Raw genomic sequence first — 12,343 nt, 5'->3', positions numbered from 1 at the left:
CTTCATTAAATCACCTGATGTAAGTACCTAGATGCCTTACGTCTCACTAATTCCTTCACCGTTTGCAATCTAACATCCAGTCGCTTCCCTTGATAGAAATGGCTGTTTTGATGGTCACCAGGAATAATTTCTCAGTTTATGCTCTTCTGTGTTTTGAGTCCTACTCTGCCATTCAGTATCTGCATGAGTGCAAATAAGTAACTAAACCTCTCTACATTACTGTTTTCTGGTCAGTAAAATAGGTAAGATAATAATAACTGGTAGAAAGTACAAAAAGTGTCTAGAGCACAGTACAAGCTTAATGAATGACACTTTTCACTACTAGTACTGCACCTCGGCTTCTTTCTTTGCCACACTTTACCCTGCTGCATGTCCTCCCTTTTAATACGTTCTTATGAATTCTCATATTGGATTGTTATCTTTAGCCACATGACATTTAGACTCCTCTTTGTATTTCACTTTCCCTTGCCCGTTTTCTCTGCCTATCCCTTATATTTAATTTAAAAATATACTTGTTGAGCACATAATATGTGTCCAGCATTGCAGATATTTTTCTCTTAATTAATTTGTTTTGCTCCTTCTCGTCTTTCTGCAAGATCTTCATAGCAATCTCTTCTGTCCCCAGTTTTAACTGTCACCTCTAGGACTCCAAAATTTCTGCCACTGACATTTACTCCCTACTTCTAATCCATTTTTTTCCCAATGCAATGCTGAACATTCTACTTTCTCTTCAAAGTCAGAGATGAGTAAGAATTTCTCATTTCCGTTAGAATATTTAATCCCCTGTACACTCAGATTTAAAGCAGAAAGAACCCTTTGACACTTTGACACTTCTAACTTGAAATCATTTTCCAAGTCCTACTCCTACTGAGGTTACTTCTGCAGTATCTCCAACATCCCCCGTTCCATTCTCTACTCACATCGCATAATCTAAGGTTAAGCTTTCATTATCTCTCTCTCAGATCTTTGTGTGGCTGACTGTGTTTTTCCCTGATGTCATTAGCTTCAATCCACACTCCCCGCAGTTTTGGCTTTCTCTTACCTCTCAATATGTGACCTAAGCACACACTTAAAAAAAATCTTTCAATCATTCAAGTTTGCTGAATCTTATAGACAGTCTCCATTGCTAATTCAAAAAGTGTCTCAATTTTCTTAACCATAATCAGATTAAGAAACACTTCTTGAATTAGGGGCCCCAAACTGCTTCATTATTGCTTTTTAAACAGGTCCCACTCTTTCCTGCTTTTATACCTTTAGATAAGACTTTCATCTTTTGTGTGAATTCGATTAAACAAATAAGGTTGAATATTCAGCATATAAAACTGCATATGTTCAAAATTACCCCCTGAAAATCACCCATTAAACTTATTATACATGGTTTTGTGTATATAGCTCTAAGGATAATTTGTACCTATAACTATTTTATAAACAAGGTAATGTTTAGCATAAAATAAAAAGCAAATGTAAAAACTAGAATTTTATAATGAATTCACTTAGAGGTGGAACAAAGATCAGCATAAGAAAGAACTGATTCTTTTCTAATATCTATGCCCTAACACATTCCTATTCAGTAGCAGGAGTAATCACTATGCTATTACATTTTTATTTCTTTCACCTGTTCTGTTTACTTGCTTTTGATTTTGTGTGGGGTATATGTTCGAATGCTAAGACTGTACGCATTAGGCAGCTGTCTATATTAAATGCTTTTTTCTTTATATAAAATTTTCTACCATCCTTCCAAACATTGTTCAGAAGAATAGCTTGGTAAAACTTGTTTCTCATCCTTCCAATCATACATATGTTCCACCTCCTTGAAAATCCATAGCATTCTCTGATGGTTATATGGCTTTCATCTCATCCTGTTTTATATGTTCAATATTAGAACATTTGTCATTACTAGAGTTATTGCTCCACAAGATCAGGAATTTGTCTTCCCCATCTTTCTACACTCTTCAGTAGCAAATCAAGCATATAATACTCAAAAAGTATTTGCCAAATTGAATTGAAACCAAACACTGTTAGAGAAATAAATATGTAGGTAACACTAAAAGTTAGTAGTATAAACATTTTTTAAAAGATTAGTTTATAGACCAGTGTTCAATGAGGCATTATAATAATATAATTTCAAGTAAATCCATTTAGACTTTCTCAAAGATTCACTTCATGTTAATATTAGTATCTTAATATAAACTGCCAGTCATATCCCAGAACAGAAATTATCCTATTGTAGCATGTGCTGTCTTTTTATTAAACTAAAAACAAGTTAGTTTACAAAAAGATAGATCTATTTCAGAACATGGTCAAGAGTTTAACACAAAAAAGAGAAACTGTAGAAGAGATTGTATCAATTTATTTTGGAAAACCAGCTTGTTTTCTACAGTCATAAAAACTTAAGTTTTTCTATACCTGTTGACTTTGTAGTTATGTTTAACCAAATTTCTGGGTTTGGGGGATTATTTTTTTTAAAACATTGTTGTTGTTGTTACTTATCCGTACTTATTTTCTTTTCTCAAAGGACAAAACCACAGTTACCAAAATAGAGTCTTTGACATGTAGTTATCAAGTTGAAAACATCGTTATAAATAAATGAGAAAATATTTTGTAGAGCTCAACTTCATACTAATTATCTAATATGGTTTTCAGCATCTTCTAAAAATAAATTAGTAAACACAATGATTTACTTGATTACTTCAATTACTCATGCACGTTTAAAAAACTTTAAAGATTTTTGGATATTCTATCTATTGGATACGTATTTCTATAATATGTTTTACTATTAATAACTAGTTATTTCTTATATATAAGGAAGGGAGCTTAAGCAAAGAAATCTGTGATCTTTGGTCATTCAAGATTTTGTTTCCAACGACTTGATTAGGTACTTGATTAGGTAAGGATTTATCTTGATACGAATCAGGTAAAAATCAATATGTTTAAAGTATTTTCACTGAGGCCATTGGCTTTTGGGTTTTACCTAATTCATGTTCATGAGTTAGAAATTCATTAAACTTATCATACCTGGTTCGCCTTCTTGTCTACTTTTTGGTAAGAACTAAAACCAAACATAAACAGGGAGAAGCAATTAAGCTTCAAACAGCCCCTGAAAAATCAATAGGAAGAGGGGGGCTGTTTAAGCTTGTACAATTCATTAAACTATGTATTCATATTTATTCATATCTCTGGTGACATTATTTCTTTTAAAGTTTTACAGTCATCTGAATATTATTTTTGTTTACCTTTTCCAAGCAGTATTTATATCAGGGATGGCAAATAGCTTTACTGCTATTCTTACTCTAAAAGATTGATAGTGATTTATAGATGTATCTGTTGAAACAATTCTAAGGTCATTTTGGAGTCAGTGGTTGGGAATGCCATCATGGATTGGTGATGTGTCGGGGGGAAAAACAACAACAACAACAAAAAAAACCAAAGGAAGTTGCATTTTGATAAACCAAACTAAAAATGGGAATTTGTATATTCTTGAACTCGAACTCTTGCAAATGACTTCATACAATTTAATACTTAAGTATATAGAATGTCATATTTTTGACTGATATATTATGCATTGATCTTTTCTTTCTAACTAGGTTATAAGCCCCTGGTTACAGGGATCGGGCTTTATGCTTTCTTATATTTCTGAAAGCCCTTAGGAAAGGGTAAGGCACAGAGTAACTTCAACATATAATTTTTACGAGAAGGCTGTTGAATCAGGCTTAATTGCATATGTGTATACCTAATCTTTTTTTTTTTTTTTTTAAGGAGCCAATATATTTTGGAAAAGTTACGCAAGTATATGGTATAAGAAAAATAAAGCAGCATAAGAGTATTCCATGAAAAGTTCATCTCCCTCCTACAATGGGTTTCCAGTAACTAATTCTTTCCAGAGGCAACCAATTTAAACTATTTCTTGTGTATCCCTCCAGAAAGAATTCAAATACAAAGTCTATCCATGTACTTAAAGTGATAAATGTATGGAAATATAGTCATACATATTGATAAATAACTAACTCCCTTTCAACACATCAGAAAGCCTATATACACTGAGTTCTATGCCTTTTAAAATTAATTAACTTTGAAAATTAGTTTTCATTCACTTATGTAGATTGACACATTCTTCTTCATTCAAGCATATACCTTTTATGTATGGATGCATTGTAATTGATGTCACCAGGCTTGCAGTAATTATTTAAATTGTTACTTTCCTTTCCATAATATATACAAAACAGCAGTAGATATCCTAGCATCTTTGTGCATTTGTGCAAATATATTTATGAAAACATTTTCTAAAATTAGAATTACTGTGGTGATGAGTTGACAGATGTTTCATTTGCTGGATTTCTTGACATTGCCTTGGAGAGAGATTATCACAATTTTCAACATTTGTGCTGCTTTTTACATCCTTGTCAGATCTAGTTTTGCATTATCCAACTTTTTGATATTGATCTAATAGAGTAGGAAGGATGTCAATTGGTTATTTCAGTTTACCTTTTTTAATTGAAAGGGATATTGAATATCTTATGTTTGTGAACCGTTTCTTTATGAATCTTGCAGTTGGATTGATTGTTATCTTATTGATTTAAAAGAACCCTTGTATGTTTAAAAAATATGCTTTTTGTCATATAATGAAATATTTTTAAAAATAGGATGAAATATTTTTTCTGGCTTATTGACTGTCCACTGACTTTGTCTATGGAGTTTGTTGTTGCAATATGGAATAAAATATGTTTATAAAATTCAGCTTAACGTTTGTATTTTTATTCTTATTTTAAAATGATTACCTCTTTGATATATCTAGAATATATTATAGCATAAGAAGCCAAGTAGAGATTCAGCTTTATTGTTTATCCTCCAGATTGGCTAATGAGGTGATACTGCATCATTAATTTTGTTCTCTGCTATTTAAATTGCCAACTTTTTCATATACAAAAGCCATATGCATAGATAGACCTATTTCTAATGTCTCTGTGCTCTTTAATTATTAATATCTTTATTGATATTCATTTGCAAAATGTATTTTAACTACTATTACCTTAAACTACTTCTAAATAGTTGGAATATATAGAGTTTCTACTCATTAAGATTCCTCTTTTTTTTTTTTGGTAAGATTCTGAATGATTTTTCTAGTTTTATTTTTTAATTTAAAATAAGCTTGGAGGGTTTCATTAATATGGTTACTATTTTGAAAGGATTGTTTAAATTAAGAGAAAATTAGTGTCTTTACTAATCCAAGACCAAATAATATCTTTATTCAAGCCTTTTTATCAGATTCTTTGTAGAATTTTAGATTTGTATAAATATTATATAGTTCTTGTGCATTTTAACTCAAAATACATTTTTATGATAAAATTTTAGTTGACCTTTTCTTCTAGTATATGCTGTCTCCATATATGAAATATATTTTTCTGTTGTTTTTGAAACTAGCTACCTATTTTTTGAATTCTTAGTTTATTTAATTTTAATTGATTTTATAATTATATGGTTATACTAACATGTAATGACACTGTTTTCTAATGTTATACCTCATTTCTAATATTATACCTCATTTCTTTCTATTACCTAATTGTGCCAGGTAGTATTTACAGAACAACATTATTGGTTTTATTTATGATGTTAATACAAAAGTTTATAATGTTTCTCCATTTATATCAAATCTAGTGAAGTATCTGTCAATTCTTGTTTTAAGAGTATGTTTATCAATGTTGAATATCTTCAAATGTATTTTAGTTATGGAACTGATTATATTTTTTTTATTTGACATAGTAATGTAAATAATTATTGGCTGGGCACGGCGGCTCAAGCCTGTAACCCCAGCACTTTGGGAGGCCGAGACAGGCGGATCACGAGGTCAGGAGATTGAGACCAGTCTGGCTGACATGGTGAAGCCCCGTCTCTACTAAAAAAAATACAAAAAATTAGCCGGGCGCAGTGGCGGGCACCTGTAGTCCCAGCTACTCAAGAGGCTGAGGCAGGAGAATGGCGGGAACCCGGGAGGCGGAGCTTGCAGTGAGCGGAGATCCGGCCACTGCACTCCAGCCTGGGCGACAGAGTGAGACTCCGTCTCAAAAAAATAAAAAAAATAAAAAAATAAAAAAAAAAATATTAATATATTTTTATAAATAAAACATTTTTTGCTTATATATTTTAATTATTTTAAAATGTGTTTGCCTGTAAGACTTAAGACATTTAAATACATAATGACTTTTGGATATATACAATGTAATATTTTCCATTTCCCTTGTATTTGCCCCACTTATTTTTATAAGATGCCAGTATGTAGTCAGTCAATAACTAGTATTATCTTTAGGTACATTTTAAAAAATTTGTATTGCACCTGAACATTGCATAATCTAGAAAAGATAATTAATAAGAAGTCAGTAAAAGACAACTTCAAAAGGAGGAATAATTTGCAGTGAAACATCTACATAGACAACAATGCCAGGCACGGTGGCTCATGCCTGTAATCCCGGTACTTTGGGAGGGCGAAGTGGTGGATCACCTGAGGTCAGGAGTTTGAGATCAGCCTGACCGACATGGTAAAACCCCATCTCTACTAAAAATACAAAATTAGCCAGGCATGGTGGCACATGCCTGTAATCCCAGCTACTTGGGAGGCCGAGGCAGGAGAATTGCTGGAACCCAGGAGGCAGAGGTTGCAGTGAATGGAGATCACACCATTGCCCTCTAGCCTGGGCAACAAGAGCAAAACTCCATCACAAAACAAAACAAAAGAAAACAAAACAAAAAAACGGTAACAATGAACATTGATCTCTTTGTGTTTCACACTGTTACTGTTGAATCATGCTGGTTAAACAATAATTATTTTCTTTTTTTCTTCTAAAAACAATAAAAAATGCTATAAATTCTGTCTATATGTATATATACTTTTTAAATAGAGCAGAGCAATGACTTGAAACTCAAGAAAATATCAAAGCTCAAACACTGAGAGCACTTTAAGACCAGGAGAAGAAATATTCAGATGCCGTCATGAAAATAAACTGTCAAATAATAAGCAAATAGATTTTGTTTTCTTTTGCTGAAGACAAGTAATTCTGCTGGTGACTGAAGACAATAATGGCCGCTCATTATCACAATGACCTAATCACGAAAATCAAACAGATGCTATTTCTGTTTTCTTAAGGGAGATGCATCAACAAAGCATGGGTATGTGATGGAGACATTGATTGTGAAGATCAGTCAGATGAAGATGACTGTGACAGTTTCTTGTGTGGACCACCCAAATATCCTTGTGCTAATGACACCTCAGTCTGCCTGCAGCCAGAGAAACTCTGCAATGGGAAAAAGGATTGTCCTGATGGCTCTGATGAAGGCGATCTCTGTGGTACTGCATGTTTAATTGCACTGGCTTCTCCATGAAAACTACAACCTTTTAGTTCACTTGCTGTTTGTTACTTAATATAGTAGCATTCATTCCTTTCATTCCCTTTAAATGTAGCTTTAGCACTGAACCTTATCTACATTTTTCAGACACTCTAAAGCTGCAGTAAAAGTCTTAAATGTGATCAGAAATTTCTGAAAATAAGACAGGAAAAGCTAGCCTATATTGAGGTCACTTAATTGAAGAGCTGTATTCATCATTTAGATCTCTGGATGGCCAATGATGTTCCCCTAGTTGAACTGATTATTTGTTAAGTGAGTCACTCAGAACAAGGAAAACTTGTTATTCCTCATCTGTGGGATAGAGCTCACCACCACCCTACATATTTTGATAAGCCTTCTAATCATTACAATAGAAACTGATTTTTAGGAAGGGGAAGAGACTGGGTAATAAAACCAATTGAATATTACCCAATTTAATATAATTTTCCTGCAAGTTTTTAGTCTTCATACAACAGCTTTCTTTAGTATGCCTTATCTAGTTAAAATGATTTCAATGAGCTTTGAAATCACGTTGACTAGCAATCTTTCTTACCAACCAGCACATACAAAAGAAAATTACATTTCCTTCTCTTTCAGGAGATCAGAGATTTAGTAAAGGGATTTTTTTTTAAAGTGTTTTCTAGATAATACTGAAGGTGACATCAATAGATAATGAAGAACAGTTTACAGAATGATAAGAACAATAATGAGATGACTTGAGGCTGTGAGGAAATGACTTTAGGAAATAATGAAGCTGACTGATTGAAAGTAGGAAAGACAACTACATTGAAGCCTAAAGTTATATTTTGACCTCAAATTAGCATTAATAGCATACTGAATGATATAAAAAAGGATGATTTTTTAACATGTGTGGGAAAATGTCTTTTTTTAAGGCATGATTTTATAAAATAACCTTGAAACAGTGAATGCAACAGTCTTCATTTGATTAGGCTAAAATTATACAAAAAAATTCAGCCAAGAAGAAAAAAAAAAAACAACTAAAACTAAAATTGAGCAAAAAATTTATAAATAAAAGATGACAAACTTCATTTTTCTGTATTCATTTCTTGCCCAGCTCATTCTTTGTAGTGGTTGGTGAGAGGTTTGCTCATGAAGGTTGTAAATACAATTCTAAAAGAAATTATCAATACGCTTAAAAGAAAATATAATGTAATTATGGAAAAACTAGACTTCAACAAGCTTAAATTCTTTTCTTCAATTAAGTCATTTGAGTAGGTGACTTAATTTCTTAAAATCTTGATTTTCTTAAAATAGAGGCAATGGTTATCTATCAGGTAATCATGATAATAATGCCTGATGCCCTACAGTTATTGAAAAATATTAGTACTTTTCTACCTTTTCCCCATCCTTCAAGTTAAAGAAATAAAAGGCAAAAGACAGAAAGTACACCCATTGAGAAAAATGAAGACAATGATAAAAAAACTCAACCTTATTTTCTTATTCTTCACTTTCCAAATTAGGAAAGTAAAAGAGTAATGAGGGAATTTCCTCTTAATTAATTTCTTTGTCTACTTCAGAATTGAAAACCACTTCTTATCTAGCCATATAGTCATTACTTCAAGAGCTTTGCCCAAACATTTCAAAAGATTATAGAGACTGAAATAGATTATAAGGAGGAATCTGGTGTGGAAGTACCAGAGGAGGTAAAAAGACAATTTTATCATGATTGCAGCATTGTGTCATATTGAACTACACACCCCACTCTTTCAGAGGTGAAGTCATGAAGAGTTAGAACAATGAAAACAGAAAGCAAATACTGGCCAAAAGATTAAACTTCCTTTTCCATGGTTATATGCAATGTATATAAAGAAAAGGAGAACCCAAGAATGTAAATCTTCTAATTCTAGTGAACAGAATATTTTTTTTTAGGGAAATTTTTAAATACTTTCAAAAGAAAAAAAGATTTGCACTTAAGAAACAAACGAAAATAGACTTTAATTACTCTAAAATGGAGTTATATTGATTCTTGTTATAATAATATATCAAAGATAAAACCAGATGCTAACTAGCAAAACAGTAAGTAAAGATTTTATTCATTAGTAACTCTTGTGATAGAGAGTTCACTGTGAACTGAGCTCAACTTCATGAAACTAAAAACTGGAAACTTTTTGAAGGTTGAGGTGTGCTAAGGAAAAGGCACTAAGGGGGTTAAGGGGGCTGCTCCACAAGATTACGCCACCTGGGTTTGATAATTAGTGCTTAACTGGAGGGGAAAACAGACTTCTCTCATCTTTGTGACAAGAGACAGTGGCAGCAAGTGAGAGTAAGACACCCACTGGTCTGGGAGGGAGAATGAGAGTCAGAGTTACCTTCTCAGGTGTTTGCACTTCAAAAAGAAAGCTCTCGGCTCCTTAGAAGGCAGTTCTGGGTAGTAGAAGATTTACATCTCAAAAAGGCACAGAAAGGATTTATAATTGCAAGCTTTCTAAAGCAACTGCTCTAAGAGAAGGTTCAGAACATATTTGCCTATTATCATGAACTTTCTCAGGCAGGCAATTTAATGTGGGGGCTGGGGTCATTCGAGGGACATACATTTAAACTGTTGGACAATATGCTAGTGATTGTTCAAGTCTCTCAGTATGTATTTTGGCCCAGGGGCATGGGGGTGGGGGGTGCGGTGGAGGTGAGGGCAGCAGGATGAAATCGTTTGTGCTGGGAGTCTGCAGTTTTTATTGGCCAAGGCTGAGGTCTAGCCAAGAAGAGGATTTAGAGGATCCGGACTAGTGTTTGGTCAAGAAGTCTTTGTCAGGTAATAAAAAAAATTTAGAAGAAGTTGCAGGATTCATGACAGGTTTAGGGCTAAGTAAGAATTAACAGGTTCTAATTATGCAAATATTGGCGTTAAATTTATATATTCAATTTCAGATTTCAAAGTGAATTTCATTTAACCTATAATCTGTGACTTCATTCCACAGATAGTAATAGAAAGAGACACTTTGGTACTGAGAAAACAGTGACATTTGAAATAAGCTAAAAGCATTGTAACAATTTTTTTTTTTTTTTTTTAAGCCTCCTGGGCACAATGACATTTCTTTACAGTTATTTTCTGGGAAAAGAATGTCAATTGAACTAAAATGGGGCAAATACTTTGAAATGACTGCTGTTTTGAAATGCTTTTGATTATGGGTGAGAAACATATTTGGAGGAACCAAGAGCTGAACCTGTTTTTTTCTTCAAAATAATACGAAACTTGAATTGCTAGAGAAAATAGTTAATATAATCATTTTCCTTTTCTTATTACTGTAGCTTCATTGATGGTGACATTATATGAAGAAGAGTTGACTCATACAGAGCTTTTAAAATGTAGATATGTTTTTAAAAGCCTTACATTTCAGGCCAATTTTTGTACTAGATACATTTTCATAGACAATCAGAAATATTTGCATTGTATAAATAAATATTACTGCAATTTACCAATTATTAGACAGTAATCTTTTTAGCATATCTCAAAACATACACAATTAAATACGGTTTGAAATCCACTTGAAAATATTTTTAAAGCCAAGAAACACAAAGCTTCTTTCAGCCTTATTACTATGTACCTAATGGTACACAGTGGTAGGTAATGGTGTGGTTTCAAAGACAGTTATCTGCCATTTTCTTCAAGGTTATAAGAGTGTCATATTGAAATTTTCTCAAATAGACAATTCTGACTAAAATGTAGGATAATGTGTGCTTTTATACAATTTTTCTACTTTAAAAAATTCATCAAATATTTTTAACTCGTTACTCAATATTAGGTATACACTGGTAAACAGAAGAGATATTTTCTGTACCCTCATGGAGCTTACAATTTGGTGATGAAGTAGAATAATAAATAAATATATTTAAAGGACAGCTGTATATTTAAATGCTGTTTAAAAAGCTAATCTTTTTTACAAACTAATCATATTATCTATATAATCAATCGTATTTTCTGTGTAATCAATACTATTGCTCATTATTTCAGCCAAAATACCAGGACAACTTTTTTTTCTTTTTAGTGTTTTGCTTACGATGTCTCCATGGCGTCATTGAATGAATCCTACTAACCAATATATGGGGCACAATATACAATTCACATAACTTAAAAATAAATGCCCACAGCCAGTAAAGGATAAAAAGTAATCCGTTCTACATTATAACTCCAAAATAGACTGTACAAGTGTTGCAAAAGATACATAGACATTATGTATATATATTCATATATGTGTATATGGATATACTAGTTAATTTATTAACATCAAGATATGTCTAATATTCAGATCATCATGGTATATACATCTTTTTTGGAAGACCTCTACAAATGATTTTGCACAGCTGCTAAAAGGCTCAGCATAATCTTTCCAGTTGTGATAGAAACACTGAGCTCACTTTACATCCGTGGGGTAAAGCAAACTATACTCCCAAGTTTTATAGAAATGAAAATCTTCCATTTACAATTTCTATCATATAGAATTAAATTTGGCCTTTGGATGAATTCTATCATTTCTATACCAATCCCTGAAGAAAAAATAAGCCAAAGAGGGCTTTCTTATCTTCATTTGTAGGCTAATTGTAGGCTTAGAGAATTGAGTTCAATGATTAGTATTTAACTGAGGAAAGCAATTGATAAGACCTATAATCTGTCCCTCTAGATGAATGTTCGCTGAACAATGGAGGCTGTAGCAACCACTGTTCTGTTGTTCCTGGAAGAGGAATTGTCTGTTCCTGCCCTGAAGGACTTCAACTCAACAAAGACAATAAAACATGTGAAATTGTGGATTACTGTAGCAACCATCTAAAGTGCAGCCAAGTGTGTGAGCAGCACAAGCACACAGTTAAGTGCTCATGTTATGAAGGTTGGAAGCTGGATGTAGATGGTGAAAGTTGTACAAGTGTTGGTAAGTAACTATTTTGTGTGTGTTGCTATATTTAAGGATAGATCTTGAAAAAACCAAACCCCAAAACTGCTTCAGAAAATTAATAA

General features: G+C 32.6%; 1 protein-coding gene across 1 annotated transcript in view; it reads left to right on the top strand.

The window, feature by feature from the left end:
• Window positions 1-12,343, top strand: part of LRP1B (LDL receptor related protein 1B) — a 1,963,100-nt gene that overhangs the window by 1,254,852 nt on the left and 695,905 nt on the right. Inside the window, exons 22-23 of the mRNA XM_025404289.1 lie at window positions 7,136-7,336; window positions 12,012-12,257. Coding sequence (XP_025260074.1) covers window positions 7,136-7,336; window positions 12,012-12,257 — 447 coding nt within the window. The remainder of the gene's footprint in view (window positions 1-7,135; window positions 7,337-12,011; window positions 12,258-12,343) is intronic.

The sequence above is a fragment of the Theropithecus gelada genome, chromosome 12 (assembly GCF_003255815.1).
Source record: "Theropithecus gelada isolate Dixy chromosome 12, Tgel_1.0, whole genome shotgun sequence".
NCBI lineage: Eukaryota > Metazoa > Chordata > Mammalia > Primates > Cercopithecidae > Theropithecus > Theropithecus gelada.
Note: the sequence above shows the minus strand (reverse complement) of the source record. Positions and strands in the feature narration are given on the sequence as shown.